The sequence below is a fragment of the Mustelus asterias genome, chromosome 1 (genome assembly GCF_964213995.1).
Source record: "Mustelus asterias chromosome 1, sMusAst1.hap1.1, whole genome shotgun sequence".
Taxonomy (NCBI): Eukaryota; Metazoa; Chordata; class Chondrichthyes; order Carcharhiniformes; family Triakidae; genus Mustelus; species Mustelus asterias.
The window spans coordinates 11,564,814-11,581,648 of NC_135801.1; the positions used below are offsets into that span (position 1 = coordinate 11,564,814).

Below are 16,835 nucleotides of genomic sequence, written 5' to 3' on the forward strand. Positions count from 1 at the left end.
CAGTATGACATGTTTACAAAGGCAGATGTCATTGGAAGTAAGACTTGCAGTTAAGTAGCATCTTTGGTGACCTGACTAGAGTTTTATATCATTGCAGCATGCCGCTCCTATATTCTGTGCCCTGGTGAAGAAAGGAAAGTATCCCATATGCCGCCTTAATCACCTTATCAACCTGTCTTACTACCTACAGGAATCTATAGAGCAGCCCCTCTGTCTCATTTATTTGGCATCCCCTGTCTTGTTAGCTTTCCCCAAATGCATTACCTCACACTTGTCTGAGTGATGTGTGATCTCAATAGGAACTTGGGGTTGATTGTGTTCCCATGACGCTCCGATTTTATAGAGTTTGGAAGGAGGCCATTCAGCCCATTGTGTCAATTAGCTAATTGACACAATGTCCAGTTTTAAGTTTATTTATTAGTGTCACAAGTAGGTTTACATTAACACTGCAATGAAGTTACTGTGAAAATCCCCTAGTCGCCACACCACGGCAGCCATTAGGGGGAGAATTTAGCATGGCTAATACAAATAACCAGCACATCTTTTGGACTGTGGGAGGAAACTGGAATACCTGGAGGAAACCCACATAGACATGGGGAGAACGCACAGTGACCCAAGCCGGGAATTGAACTTGGTCCCTGGCACTGTGAGGCAGCAGTGCTAACCACTGTGTCACTGTGCTGCCCCTGTCCCTCTGTGCCGCCCCTGTTATTCTCACTTGTCTGTTTTGTCCTAATGCCCTTCGGTTGTTTCCTTTTTAAGTATATATTTTATATATAAATCCAATTCCCTTTTGAAACTTACCATTAAATCTACCACCCCCCTCTTTTTCAGGCAGTGCATTTTTAGGAATTCTGGGATTTTAACCCAATGATAACGAAGGAATGGCGATGTGTCTGAGTCAGGATGTTGTGTGACTTGGAGGAGGCCTGATGGTGTTTCCATGCATCTACTGGTGGTGAAGGTCTCAGACTAGGAGCATAAAGAATTGTGATCAAGAGTTTCAATTAGGGAACAACCTTCCCACAGTTATCTGAAGTTAGGCTTGCATAGGCAATGGATATCCTTTATACCCCAACTTCGGAGTCTAGTATGAAATTGATTGGATCAAAGGTATCTTAATGAAATTGTCTACTTGGTTACCCATAGTAGTTTCCTGTATTTTCATGCTGTATCAACTTACTGATTGTTTGAGGATAGAGAGAGACATTTCCTGAATCTTTGGTGGTAGCATTTAGAGGAGATAACTTATCCTGGGCAGGATGTTAATTTTTCAGTACATTGGAGCAAATTGTCCATGAGATAAGGAAACAGGATCTTCCCATTCCTCCAGTACCCTACCTGAAGAGGCCATGAGAACAATGAACCTCCATTGGATTGATCCATGATGATGCTTGGCAAAGTACTGCAATGGTTTGCCATTGCTTTCTGCAGTGTGGCTGCCCAGGAAACTTACCACCTGCCATCAGGCATACAGGCTTATAACCAATCTATGACCACGCTATGAACGTGCCTTTCATGGCCATCGAGTCCTGAAGTGGGACTTGAACCCAGCTTGAACTTCTAGCCCAGAGATAGGGATGTTACCCACTGCATTAAAAGACCCCAGCTGGCATCATTTGTGGTTTGAAAATGTAGCAGGAAAGCATGTACATCTGGACAATTGGGGTTAATTTTAATTTCCAACATTCTTAATACTTTTGAGGTTCCCATGGAGGGGGAAAGGAATCTGGGGCAAAATGTTTGCCTGACCACTACCCTCTGGAAACACATGCCTTTGCCATTCCTTTTGTAACTTACAGCCAATAAAGATTTATCCAAAGTAGCTGGGGAAGAGAGGCCAATAGTTTGGAGATAAATAGAAGCCATTTGAATGGAAGAAGCCTTCTTTATTGTCAAAGTTCAATTCAGGTGTATCTTCATTGATTTTATATGCCACCACTAAAGATCTGGACATCAGTGGATACAAAGGAACATAGGAGCAGGAGAAGGCCCTTTAGCTCCTTGAGCCTGAACCACCTTTCATTGAGAGCAAGGCTGATCTGCAACCTAATTCAATATATCTACCTTTAACCATATCCTTTATTAACTCCAGTCAACAAAATATATCCATTTCAGATTTAAAATTAATAATTGATGTGACACCAATTGCCGTTTGCAGAAGAGAATTCCAAATTTCTACCACCCTTTGTGTGTGAGAATGTCTCCTAATTTTCACTCCTGAAAGGCCTGCCTCTATTTTTTACTGGCCCCCAGTCCGAGACTCCCCAACCAGCAAAAATGTTTTCTCTCTTAACAACTCTATCTGTCCCCTTCCATATCTTGAAAATTTCAAACAAGTCACCCGTTAACCTGAATTCCAGGGAGCACAGGTTGCCCTGCTTGTGTGTGTGTGTGTGGTAGTTGGTGTGATTTTGATATTGTTGATTGGCACTGAGAGGCAGAGAGTGAGTAACAGTTGGTGAATCACTTGATGGAGGATTCTCTGGGCTGCACACACTAGTTTTTAGGGACTGCCTGCTGAACGCTTATTATTTGCTGAAGATTATTTTCATGGCATTGCTTGGAACAATTTTTCTTTTAGCACTCACTGGGTTTGAAATACCAACATACAAAAAAAAAACCAGGCAGATAAAAACTTACTGCTCAACCCAGCCAGTGCCGTACAATTTTGCATAATGCATCATGGTACACACATTCCGCACCACACCTGGAGCCATTTAATCTGCTGTTATGGGCAAATAAACAGATAAAGACACATGCCAATTGGAAGGTAAAAATAGGAACATGCCTTTCCAATGCCCTTAGGTGAGCAGATGTAATCCAGGAGCATGCATACACCCACGCGTACAACCCCAACCCCCCAGCTTAGCCCTGGATTAATGTTATAGGCATCTGCCTCTTGTGCAATGAGATCGCCACCGCAGCCACAAACAGTCCATCTCTTGATTGAAAGAATTCAGAGAATCAACCAACCAGTGGCCTTTATCACAGATCCACTAACCTCTGGAGAAAGGAGGATCTCCTAGCATTAAACCTATGTCTGTCCATATGTAATTTGACCCTTGGACCTACCTAATCTTCTCAATTGAGATAACCTACTCCCTAATTTAGGGATATAGCAGACTACCAAACAGATTTAAGATTTTTCAGTTCATCAGAATCACACATGGTGTTTATTCAGTATCACAGGTGATCATAGAATCATAAAATTCCTGCAGTGCAGAAGGAGGCCATTCGGCCCATCAAGGATACACTGACCACAATTCCACCCAGGCTCTATCCCCATAACCCTGCGTATTACCCTTCAAATCCCCCTGACACTAAGGGGCAATTTATCATGGCCAATCCACCTAACCCGCACATCTTTGGATTGTGGAAGGAAACCGGAGCACCTGGAGGAAACCCGCGCAGGCACGGGAAGAATGTGCAAACTCTGCGCAGACAGTGACTCAAGCAGGGAATCAAACCTGGATCCCTGGTACTGCGAGGCAGCAGTGCTAACCACTGTGCCACCGTGCCGCCCCAAAGAGTCAGACTGAGACACGAGCCAGGTGCCAAGGGTTCGTGGCGATGTCGGTGACCCACCCGACCCGTCTTGACTCACACGGTGATGTGCACGTCTTTGTGGGAATGTGCACTGAGCTATAACATGCAAAAGAGTTTCAGGATTATTTACTACCCTGATGTTTGGCTGATCTCAGCTGAGTTGGATGTGATGGGAATCTGCTGTGCTCTCTGGCTAAGAGAGATTACATTTGCCAGAGTTGCTGTCTGTTGACAGTTGTCCTTTCAGTCCTGATGGAAACCTTGTGTGTGTGTGAACACTGTTTGAAGATGAGATCGGGTTCAGCCCTGATGTCCCCCTCCCATGGTTCAATAGCTTATTAACCCTCACTGTTCAGGTTCAGCTCTGGTGTAATACAGTGCAGAAAATAAAAACCTCCTGACAGCTGGACTCGCAGTGAAAAGAAGATGCCTGGGCTGGCATGAAATGATCAAATATGCTGCTGTAACTGATGCCTCGTGATTGCACACTTCAACTGCTGAGCGTAAAACTAAAGTTTATTTATTAGTGTCACAAGCAGGCTTACATTCACACTGCAATGAAGTTACTGTGAAAATCCCCTAGTCGCCACACTCAGGCGCCTGTTCGGGTTACACTGAGGGAGAATTTAGCATGGCCAATGCACTCAACCAGCACGTCTTTCGGACTGTGGGAGGAAACCGGAGCACCCGGAAACACAGGGAGAATGTGCAGACTCCACACAGGCAGTGACCCAAGCCAGGAATCAAGCCATGGTCCCTGGCGCTGTGAGGCAGCAGTGCTAACCCACTGTGCCACCGCGCTGTAACTTCTACACAGTAAGAAGTCTAACAACACCCGGTTAAAGTCCAACAGGTTTATTTGGTAGCAAAAGCCACTAGCTTTCGGAACAGTCTGTTCCTTCGTCAGGTGGGTGGGAGTTCTGATCACAAACAGGGCACAAAGACATCCACATCGTAACTTCCTACATGCAGAGTATGGGCCTGTACTGGAGCTCTTAAAATAAATTTAGATAATCACATGACGAAAAGGAAAACAGCAACAACTGTTTATGTTCAGTTCACGAGAAGACCCTCGTCCTCTAAACCCAAAGAAACTGTGTCTTTCTGTCAAATTAGGATGCCACTGGATAGTGTGATTCCACAGACTCTAGGTTATTTTGAATGCTCTTCTTCCTGTTCAGTTCAGTTGTAATCTTGCTGTAAGTAATACAACATATCTTGGCTTAGATTTCATGCATTAAAGCTAAGTGTATGCCAATGGATTTGAACAAATTTATTAATTAAGGTTAATAATTAATCAAATTAATTAATTTATTGATTAATTGAAAGTACATTGATGCAAACTTCTGACAGCCTGATCCATTGTAACTTTACAGATCCATAATTAGAGTAGGAACTAAATTAGTCATGTTGTAGTTATATCCTGTAATCAGCTGATACGCTGCAGTGTGATACAATTTGCTGCGTAAATGTATCATTATTGCTGACATAGTTATTTGTGATGGAAAATAAAATTAAAGACAATGTTCATAACTTTTAACATGGGAAGTGAACTACATCTGTGCTACCTGGTCCAATTTTCCCCACTCTGCCAAGCCATTACTGTGGCATTGTGCTAGCACCACTGTGAGGCAGCATTGCTGTTAGCATTGCTGCCTCCCAGTATCAGGGACCCGGGTTCAATTCCAGCCTCGGGTCACTGACTGTGTGGAGTTTGCACATTCTCCCCGTGTCTGCGTGGGTTTCCTCCGGGTGCTCCGGTTTCCTCCCACAGTCCAAAGATGTGTGGGTTAGGTGGATTGGCCATGCTAAATTGACCCTAGTGTCAGGGTGACTAGCAGTGGGGGGGGCGGCACAGTGGTTAGCACTGCTGCCTCACCAGTGCCAGAGATCTGGGTTCGATTCCCGGCTGGGATCACCGTCTGTGGGGAGTTTGCACGTTCTCCCCGTGTCTGCGTGGGTTTCCTCCGGGTGCTCCATTTTCCCCCCATAGTCTGAAAGACGTGCCAGTTAGATGCATTGACCCGAACAGGCGCCGGAATGTGGCGACTAGGGGAATTTTACAGTAACTTCATTGCAGTGTTAATGTAAGCCTACTTGTGACTAATAAATAAACTTTAAAAGGGTAAATATGTGGGATTATGGGAATAGGGCGTGGGTGGGATTGTGGTTGGTGCAGACTCAATGGGCCGAATAGCCTCCTTCTGCACTGTAGGGATTCATTTAACTGGTAATATATGTGCTTCTGTATTTGGCAGGTGAGCCAGTGGACAAGGCTGTGTGAAATTAGTATTCCGCTGGCTGTGGAAGCCTTCCTCAACAATTCGAACGATCAGAGAGCAGCTATTCCACCCGAGATTCTGCACCTCGAGGACAAACTCGGGGAACCCGTCCGAGTTCATAACGATGATAAGATTCGTAGGCAGAAGCTGCAGCTGTTGTCCAAGGAAAGAACAAAGGACCCAGTCGAAAAGGGATCCACACAATCACTTGGATGTTACCCCAGTGAAGGGGCTGACACAACTCCAGATTTAAAGAAGGAAAATGAGGTTACAGAGATGGGCAGTCTGGAGCTGAGGACAGCACTTTCTAAACTAACTGTGGAGGGAGTACCAGCTGTGACCAGCAGGGAGCAGTCCTGCATTAGAAAAGTGAAAACGACTGACCTTCCGCCACTGGAACGTGTGTTTGCTGAAGGACTATATTTCACTCTCTCAGATGTGGTCCTACTGCCTTGCCTCCATCACTTTTTTGTAAGTTCCTCATTATTTGTTTTTGGTTTTCTCATTTGAACCTGCATCCATTATTTTCAAAGTGACTTATATTTCACAGTCTGGGGTGGCATCCTTTAAAAATCTGAATCTAGATTTACTTTTTGCAGAAGACCCAAAGCACTGCTCAAAAACGGCTTTTACATTTTATTTAGAAAAAGTGCTTTGCTTGTAATGCGCAGAACCGCAATTGTCCCTCTGGTTGAACTTTTAGTTCAAGGTCAGGATATTTTGGCATTATTTTGTATTTGCGATCTTGCTATTTTTACTTTTTCTTTGAACTGTGGCTCTGTAGCAACAGGTTTTGGCCATTCAGCCCATTGAGAGTTTGCCGTTAAATTCAGCCATCGGCGCGGTGGCACAGTGGTTAGCACTGCTGCCTCACAGCGCCAGGGACCCGGGTTCGATTCCAGCCTCGGGTCACTGTCAGTGTGGAGTCTGCACGTTCTCCCCGTGTCTGCGTGGGTTTCCTCCGGGTGCTCTGGTTTCCTCTCTCAGTCCAAAAGATGTGCAGGTTAGGTGCATTGGCCATGCTAAATTCTCCCTCAGTGTACCCGAACAGGCGCCGGAGTGTGGCAACTAGGGGACTCTGACAGTAACTTCGTTGCAGTGTTAATGTTAAGCCTACTTGTGACTAATAAATAAACTTTACTTTTTTACTTTACAAACCTATGCCTCAACCACACTTACCAACCTTTGTGCCTTATTCCCCGATAACCTTTCCTGTGGAAAATCTGGTGGGCGCAGTCTCGAAAACTTCAACTAAGAATTTTGTATTTCTCCTCTTTGTGTGAAAAAGGTGCTTCCTCATTTCATTCCTTTGATTTGTAAGATTGTGCTAGCTTGTTCTCGATTCCCCCATCCAGAAGAAATGATCTGCTGGTACCTCGCCAGAGTGGTAATTCCTTTTGTGTGATTAAACCCAGAATATTTCACCAGATTGTTTGATTTGGGGAGAAGTCGGGAGGAGAAAGAGTGTCACAGTTGAGCCTAATGACACAGATACAGAAGGACATATTTTACACAGAGGGTCGTGGGGGCCTGGAATGTGTTGCCGGGCAAGGTGGTGGAGGCGGACACACTGGGAACGTTTAAGACTTATCTAGACAGCTATATGAACGGAGTGGGAATGGAGGGATACAAAAGAGTGGTCTAGTTTGGACCAGGGAGCGACGCGGGCTAATTGTTCTTTGTTTCTCGTTTCAAGGCTTCATTCTATGATCATCTTGCTGGTGCCAGTACAGAGCGAGACTGCGGATAGTTGGGAACCTGTCTCGGGGGCAGGGAATTCATATGGTGTTCGTGGAAGTGGAAATGAATAGGGTTGGGAAGCATTTTCCGATCAGGGCCAGTGTGATCTCCTTGACTCGTTTCGATCGCCTCAGGGGGTCGGAGAGGAATTTCCCAGATTTTTCTTTCCCCATATTGGCCCTGGGGTTTTCACTCTGGGTTTTCGCCTCTCCCTGGAGATCACATGGTCTGGAATGGGGGGGTGGGGGTGAGTTAATAGGTTGTGATGAACAAAGCATCGTAGCTGTGAGGGACAGCTCGGTGGATAGGATATTAGTATGTAGATGGGCTGGAAAATTGGGCGGGTATCCTGGATTCAGGATTCAATCCTGGACCGGGGAGCGGCACGGGCTTGGAGGGCCGAAGGGCCTGTTCCTGTGCGGTATTGTTCTTTGTTGTTGTTGTTGTTGTAATGTCCATACATGTGGACTTTTCAATTGGGTCTGGAATACGAGGCACCATAACCAGTCTTAGATCCAGCATTGCTACTTTCGTTTAGCCCAGGGCAAACCGGGGCCAACACCCGGGAGCTTCCTGTTCTATGTGATTCAGTGCCGCACTGGGTGGCCCATTCACTCACTGTGCCATGAAATGCACTGGATGTTTTGCTAGAGTTCTTCTGATCTTCATGCCAGAGAGGTTGTTACACCTTTGTGGGCAGCTTTCTTCAAGGTCAGTGGAAAGCGCTGTCGCTTTGCTGCTGATTGCAAAATCTGCACCTCAGTCTTTTCTTTCGCTAGAGAAAAGCACAAACAGTTTCTCTTGAAACTGTTGTCTCCAGTGTAGCTGAATCCACGAGTCCTCTTTGGCCTAAAAAGGTCCCTTCTTAAATCTGACATTTGTGTTTCTTAGGATCTTGACTGTTTATCAATGGGAATAGTTTGCTTGGCTCCCAGTAGAAGTCATTGGGGGGGTTACCTATACACTGTAGTGTCACTATGTTTGTCATCATAGATTTGAATTGCACAGAATGAATGTTTAAGACTTGCTCGGCCACCACTTAAATACCCACTCCTTTCACCACCGATGCACAGTGGCAGAGGTGCGTACCCTATACAAGATGCTGTACAGCAACTTGCCAAGCCTCCTTTGACATCACCTTCCAAACCTGCAATTTCTACCACCCAGAAAGAGAAGGGCATCAGATGCATGAGGACAGCACCCCCTGCAAGTTCCTCTCCAAGTCACTGACTTGGAAATACATCGCTGTTCCTTCACTATTGCTGGGTGAAAATCCTGGAACTCCCTTCCTATAACAGCACTGTGGGTGTAACTACACCACATGGACTGCAGGTTTAAGGAGGATGCTCACCGCCTCCTTCTCAAGGGCAATTCGGGATGGACAATAAATGCTGGCCTTGCCAATGACTGCCATATCCCATGAAACAAAATTAGTTTCTGGAAGAGCTGGGACCAGGGTTGCATGTGTTTAATTATCCTGATTCTGTAGTTGAGAGAGGCCACTGAAGCATCATCATCATGGGGCGGCACAGTAGTCAGCACTGTTGCCTCTCAACGCCAGGGACCTGGGTTCAAATCTCAGCTTAGGTCACTGTGTGGAGTTTGCACGTTATCCCCGTGTCTGCGTGGGTTCCCTCCGGGTGCTCCGGTTTCCTCCCACAGTCTGAAAGACGTGCTGGTTAGATGCATTGGCCATGCTAAATTCTCCCTCAGTGTACCCTAACAGGTGCCGGAGTGTGGCGACTAGGGGATTTTCACAGTAACTTCATTGCAGTGTTAATGTAAGCCTACTTGTGACTAATAATAAACTTTACTTTTTTACTTTATATTCATTGAACTCTGAACTAACATCATTAAAACTGATTATTGGATCACTATCTGTGTGCAAATTGGCTGCCATCGTCTGCTACGTTACAAAGTTGACTACATTTCAAAAGTACTTAATTGGTTGTAAAGCACTTTGGGATGTACTGAGGTTATGAAAGGCGCTAGACAAATTCAAATGTTTTTATTATGCCATCAGATACAAAAGAAATCTCATGATGTAATGATGTATACCAGAAGGATTCTGGTTCTCATTGAGAAACCAGGTTGCCTGCAAAGTAGCAGTTGTGCTGTTAACGTTTCTGCCTGTCAACATTTAGTTCCTACAGCTTTGTCCCTTCCAACTGGTTAATGATTTGTTTTCACATATGGAGGTTTCTCACCCTTCATTAAGTTATTCTGGGGAATCGATTAAAAGAATATTGCATGAGAAGATATTTCATTTGAGCTTGGATTGAAGGGGCTGCAAAAATTGCAGATTATTCCCATAAGGGACTGTAGATTTTGAAGTTTGGTGTGTTCTCATTTTAATCTTTTTACTGAAATCACAACAGTGACATTTTGAGTCAACCCTGAAGACTGCGCCTTCATTTCTCAGAACCAAAGCCCATTAATTAGGATAGCTTAGCCATCAAAGCTCTTTGACACAATGTGTTCTAATTTGGTTGGCACATTAGTAAGATCTGGTACTTTTGGCTTGATGAAGTACATGCACATTGTTCCACTCCAGATAGCAAAGCTGTGAAGGATTGAACTGGTGTCTAATCTATACATAACTTCTATTTATAATTACAGAGATACACATTAGAAACTTCTAAATGTAACAACCATTGTCTCAGTCTGCTCCTGTTTACAAGTGAGTGCCCAGTTAATCAGTCCCTGAATACAATTACATTCAATTAATATACAATTAACACAAGTAAATAGTCAGACTTTTTTGTTTTGAGGAGATGCACCTTTTTTAAATTCATTCGTGGGACATGGGCATCACTGGCTGGCCAGCATTTATTGCCCATCCCTAGTTGCCCTTGGGAGGGCAGTTGAGAGTCAACCACATTGCTGTGGCTCTGGAGTCACATGTAGGCCAGAACAGGTAAGGATGGCAGATTTCCTTCCCTAAAGGACATTAGTGAATCAGATGGGTTTTTCCGACAATTGACAATGGTTCCGCGGTCATCAATAGATTCTTAATTCCAGATTTTTAAAATTGAATTCAAATTCCAGCCTCTGCCATGGCGGGATTCGAATCCGGGTCCCCGGAACCTGTTACCTGTTTCCCTCTCCATGCAGGCGCCAATGATCCAGTGTTCAATACGAATGCGATTTGGGTGCAGGAGCCCTGAGTTATTAGGCTCGGTGGCATGTGGCACATTACGCGCCTAATGCTGGGGAAACATGTAGAGCTCTTTGAGCCTGTGTCCGAATCGTGTAAAATCTCTATGCAGAATGGGAGGCTTTCCCATAATGTCGGTGGAGCCTCTGCACTTCACTCATTCCATGCAATTCCACTGAAGGTGAGGCCTGACCTAAAGTAAAAGATTCACACCAAGTTCTGGACGTCCAACATTTTGGACTCCAAAGGCCAATCCTTTAAAGTGAACAACGTGCCGCTGGTGAATTTCTCCAGTTGGCTTTGGTCGGCCTTTCATTGCTGCTGTTGACTGGCATCTGAACTCTCCTGATCTGTACAGTGAACAAAGAAAATTACATCACAGGAACAGGCCCTTCGCGCCTCCAATCCTGCACCGACCATGCTGCCCGACGGAACTAAAACCACCTACCCTTCCGGGGACCATATCCCTCTATTCCCATCCGATACATGTATTTGTCAAGACGCCCCTTAAAAGTCACTATTGTATCTGCTTCCACTACCTCTCCCGGCAGCGAGTTCCAGGCACCCACCACCCTCTGTGTAAAAAAAACTTAGTAAGAAGTTTAACAACACCAGGTTAAAGTCCAACAGGTTTATTTGGTAGCAAAAGCCTTTTGCTACCAAATAAACCTGTTGGACTTTAACCTGGTGTTGTTAAACTTCTTACTGTGTTTACCCCAGTCCAACGCCGGCATCTCCACATCATAAAAAAAACTTGCCTTGTATATCTCCTTTAAACCTTGCCCCTCGCAACTTAAACCTGTGCCCCCTAGTAATTGACTCTTCCACCCTGGGAAAAAACTTCTGACTATCCACTCTGTCCATGCCCTTCATAATCTTGTAGACTTCTGTCAGGTCGCCCTTCAACCTCCGTCGCTCCAGTGAGAACAAACCAAGTTTCTCCAACCTCTCCCGACAGATGATGTCTTGAGCCCTGGAAGTCCAACAACATGAATTGGCCTCATCTTATCGTGCAAGGGCAGCTCATTTCTGTGCAACACAGGGCTCAGTTGACCATCCTTTATTTTGTGGATTCTGCACTAGCTGAGTGCTCACGTACACTTTGAGTTTCTTGTCAGTGAATGGTTGGCACAGTTAATAACAGAACAGTAGAACAATAGAAGGAGAAAGGTCAATTAGTTAAACATCATTCGGAGTAAAAGTTAACAGTTAGCGCATCATTACAGGGCTTGCAATTGACCTTTACTCAATGTGTAAAAAGGCATTTTTTGGAGCTACATGGCCTTTGTTTGAGTTGAAGACTGGGTGAAAAGCTGCAGCTGTCATACAGACAAATAGTGGAAAGTAAGGAGGAATGTGTAGAATAATTGGATGATCCTTTTTGGGAAACTCTGTATACAGTATGTGGTAATAGGGGACTATTTTACTGCACCTGCTATGGATTTGATGCATCTCTGTTGGATACCTCTCATACTAACCATTTCTCTGTGCTGAATATATTAGTCTCTGAGGATTTTCACAATCTGCTGACAGCAGTGTATTTTTCTGGTGATTCTTAAATCCATTCCTTTTAAAATTGATGATATAAGCCATGTTAACTTAAGTGTTACGTTCAGAAGTTAGTTGATTTTCATGTAGACAGTGACCCAGCTTCACAGCACAAGTGGAAAACGTATCAAGTGCATTTGAAGCCTTGAAGTTACAGGTTGTACAGTCATACCCTTGTCCCTGAATGACTCTATTAACAATGTGACGTTATTGAGTGTTTTTTTTAGTTGTATTCAGTGAGATAGAATGGCCTCCTTCTGCACTGTAGGATTCTATGATTCTATAGGGAGCATTGCTTATGGTCCCATCATAAACTCCATCCCTTTGACACCAATTCCATCCCTCTCTTTAACAGCTGTACTTGATTGCGTGAAATCCTGGTGTTACCATGGGCTTCCGTCCACACTACGGCATCTGCACCATGACTGTAAATGAATACACATATAAACAACCTGAGTTTGGAGATGAACCTGTTGCTTGTTACTATTTTCCCTTTCCATTCAAGTGCCAATTATCCAACCTCCCTGTATACTTTCATGTCCATAACATGTCCTTGCCTCAGCTTACCAGCTGCTGGAATCCTTGTCCATTCCTTTGGTACCTCTAGACTTGATTATTCCAATGCACTCCTGGTTGGGCTCCCACCTTCCAAAACTTGAGGTAATTCGAAACTCTGCTGCCCTTGTCTAAACTTGCACCAAGTTGCACTCACCCGTCTACCCTGTGCTCGCTAACCTATGTCAAAGCCAATTTACACACAGCAAGTTTATAGGAGCAGCTACAAGATAAATGGCCATATAATCTGCTCTTGGGTCAAGCAACACTTCAATTTTAAAATTCTCATCCTCATTTTCAAATCCCTCCACAGCCTTGTCCCTCTGCCCCTTTGTAATCTCTTTCAACCCTGCCCCAGAGACCTGTGTTCTGCCAATTCTGGCCTCATGAGCATTCTCCAGTTTAGTCGCCCTGCCATTGGTGGCTGTCCTTTTTGGCCAGCTCACGAACCTGCCACTCTTGATCTCTCCACCATCTCTCTCTCTCTCTCTCCTCCTTGGAGGTGATCCTTAAAATCTACCTCTTCGTTGAATCACTTGGCCATCTGAGTTAGCATCTTATTATCTGGCCCATTGTCAAATTGTGTTTCCTTACCTTAACAATTCAAGCTGTTATTTTTCAAAAGTTTGTACAAGTAGGCATCCTTTATAAAACATTGTCCATTTTTATCATCTACCAATTTTTGAATAGAAAGATGAAAATAAAATCAATAGCTTGCATATTCATGGAGCATTTCACATCCAAAGGGCTTCTGAGAAGTTCTCCTGGTATTCTGGCCCACATTTATCCCTAAGTCAACACCATCAAATGCAGATTATATGGCCATTTATCTTGTAGCTGCTCCTATAAACTTGCTGTGTGTAAATTGGCTTTGACATTGTCTTTATTAGCACAGTGACTACACTTTGTTGCTGTAAAGGGCTTTGTGAAGAAGATCTTGTGTTTATATAGCACCTTCACATCCTTTTGATATCACAAAGCACTTTGCGTTCCATTTAAGTATCCTTAAAGTGCCGCCATTATTATAATGCAGGGAAAACGGCAGCCAGGTTGCACACGGCAAAATCCCACAAGCTGCTAAAAATGTCGTGCTCAATAAGTATTGCACTGAAGTGCAGCTTGGATAGTGTGCTTGAGTTGTGTTTGAAACCACAGTGTTCTGACTCAGACACACAGGTGCTAGCACAATTGATTCCTTGTGGGCGTACTGAGGATACAAAAGGTGCTATATAAATTCAAGCTTTTTTTCCTCTTCGCTATAAGCAATGTATTAATTTCAAACTTTTCATCCCGCCTGGTTTAGCTCATGTGAAATTACTGACGGATGCATTAGGGACAACTTAAACAATTGTTGAAGCCTGTGATGACCTGATACCCTGAATCAGAGGGCAAGGAATCGGCCTGTAAAAGCTTTAGTTTAGTGTATATTTTACTCCTGAGTGTCTAATAATGGCAAAGAATCGGTTGCAGAATGAGCAACAGTTTGAGGGATTGACAGCTGAAATACTTCTCAAGACATCATCATGCAACTTAACCTCAAGATGTTAGACGATAGCTGCCTTGTCAGTGAGTAGTTTGGATGTGTCCTTTTCGGGCCACCTCAGATAAATGTCTTGTCTGCCGGAAGATTTTGTTACCTACTTTGTGTTTAACAAGCATCTTGCTATTGATCGAAGAGGAAGCGGGTTAAAATCTGGCTCAACAGTGAGGTTTTCAGGGTCAGTTATGAGAGGGCCTTTTGCCTTGGTTTTAGGTTTCAAACTTCAGCAATCACATGCCGCTCTTTGTAAATCCAGAGGTGCCGGAAATAGGACCTGAATATTACTCTGACTGCAGAAGGGTAGCTCGCATCACAGCTGCCGAGGAAAGCAAGTCCTCAGTGCGTCACCATCACTACATGCATGAGAGAGCTCCTTACAAAGCAGAAAGCCACGCCAGATACTTGAGAGGACATTTTGATTTATGGCAAAGTTACATTTTTGTTCTGAATTTTTTTTTCCCCTCATCAGGTTTCTCTTGGGGTTTATCGAGACGAGACGCTGAAAACCTTGCCCTTGCTAGCCCGCTGGTACCAACACGTTCAGGAAGTATCCGGGGTGAAGAAGGCGGCTTCAAGCTGTGGCATTCATCTTCTCAAACTGCCTGCACCCGCGCCTTCCACCGCCATGCTAACCCCGAGCTTCTGTGACTCCCAGAACGACAAGTCTGAAACCACAGACCTCCATTTCCGAGGTGGCCCAAGGCCCACCATGAGCAAGCTAGAAGTAACTCAATATTTTTATGGTTTTAGTGTATCCTTGCCCCCATATTTCACATTGTACACAATGACAGAAAGCATTACAGTATTTATTACCTTGTAAACTTGCTCTGTGTGAAAAGATTCTTTTACGATCAGTCTGACAACTGAGCACTAGGTGGTTGCCAGTAACTTTTCACTAGCTGACATTGATACAGATTCAAATCAGAAATGATATTCTTCAGTGTTGAAGGCTGCAGTATTTTTGGTTTTAGAATTTAATATTTTTTAGTTGCAGCGCGCTAGAATGTTTTCTTTGCAGGAGTGCCAAATGAAGATGTTTTTAAAAGACAAGGAGGCAGTGGGATATAATTCTAGAGATCATTGATTGTTGATGGATCGAGCTCTGATTGCAGAATAGTGAAGCAGGAGAGGAACATGCCTTAAACCAGAGTTAGAACATACAGGCTGTTGGGGGGTGGGGGGCCTAGATAGAGAGAAGTAAGACTCTGAAGGAATTTGCAAATGAGGTCAAGGGTTTCGAGATTTGGTTCAGAAAGAGAGTGAAGCTTGATGAGGACATGGACATAAGTAAGCGGAGGTCTTTGCGGGGGGTGGATGGGCTTGGACCGCAAGTTTCTGGGTTAGCTGAATTCTGTGAAACTGGTGTTTGAAGGCAGGAAGGCCAATGAGGAAAAGGTTTGAGAAATCTTCAAGGTGATGAAGGCGTGGATTAGGATTTTGTAGCAGTGGGGGTAGAGGTAAGTGTGTAAGTGCGAGGTTCTACAGGTGGCAAAATATACTCTCAGTGCTGTACAAAGTGGAGTTAGGAGCTCAGTTTTGGGTCTAGTGGTTGCCTGCTACTAGCTGCAAACTGAATGGATGCCTGGGCAAGGTAATACAGCAAGAGCTGTCAACATGTTGAGCCAGAGCCAAAGATGATGGTTTTGCCAACATTCAGCTGCTGGGAATTTCAACTCACCCAAGGGCTTTATGTTGCGTAGATATTGTGATAATGTAGCAACAATGGTGCGGCATGGTGGCACAGTGGTTAGCGCTGCTGCCTCTCAGCGCCAGGGACCTGGGTTCAATTCCTGGCATGGGTTGCTGTCTGTGCAGAAGCTGCACATTCTCCCCGTGTCTGGATGGGTTTCCTCTGGGTGCTCCGTTTTCCTCCCACAGTCCGAAAGAGGTGCTGGTTAGGTGGATTGGCCGTGCTAACTCTCCCTCAGTGTGCCCAAACAGGTGCCGGAGTGTGGCAACTAGGGGAATTTCACAGTAATTTCATTGCAGTGTTAATGTAAGCCTACTTGTGACACTAATAAATAAATAATTCATTTAAATTTATTCACAGGACATGGGCGTCGCTGGCAGGCCAGCATTTATTGCCCATCCCTAATTGCCCTGGAGAAGGTAGTGGGTGAGCTGCCTTCTTGAATCACTGGGGTCGAGTCTGCAAGCTCAGCTGTGGCAATGACCAACTGGTCTTGCAGTCAGTGTGTTCCGTTTACTGTAACATTAATTCTGCCTTGGTAGAGAGACAAAACTGGATAACCCTGATTATATATTTGGAAACCAAACCTGTCCTTGTGGATAATGATGATCAAGGGCAGCTAATGAGCAGATGGCAGCCAGGAGGGGAACCCTGGACACAGTGATTTGTGGGCAGGAGGAGAAAAGCAGAAACATCAATTAGCCAGTTGGCATTTAGCTTCCACAAAACGTACGTTTCTGGTGGGAAGTGAAGGAATGAGTTTGAGGACAGAAG

General features: G+C 44.5%; 1 protein-coding gene across 2 annotated transcripts in view; it reads left to right on the forward strand.

Annotated features, from left to right (window-relative positions):
• gstcd (glutathione S-transferase, C-terminal domain containing) overlaps positions 1–16,835 on the forward strand; it is a 178,533-nt gene that overhangs the window by 12,365 nt on the left and 149,333 nt on the right. For both annotated transcript variants that reach the window (XR_013497443.1, XM_078209242.1), the window contains exons 3-4: positions 5,808–6,302; positions 14,841–15,095. Coding sequence is in view for 1 of the 2 variants with exons in the window: in XM_078209242.1 (XP_078065368.1) it covers positions 5,808–6,302; positions 14,841–15,095 (750 nt within the window). In the remaining variant the exon portion in view is untranslated. The remainder of the gene's footprint in view (positions 1–5,807; positions 6,303–14,840; positions 15,096–16,835) is intronic.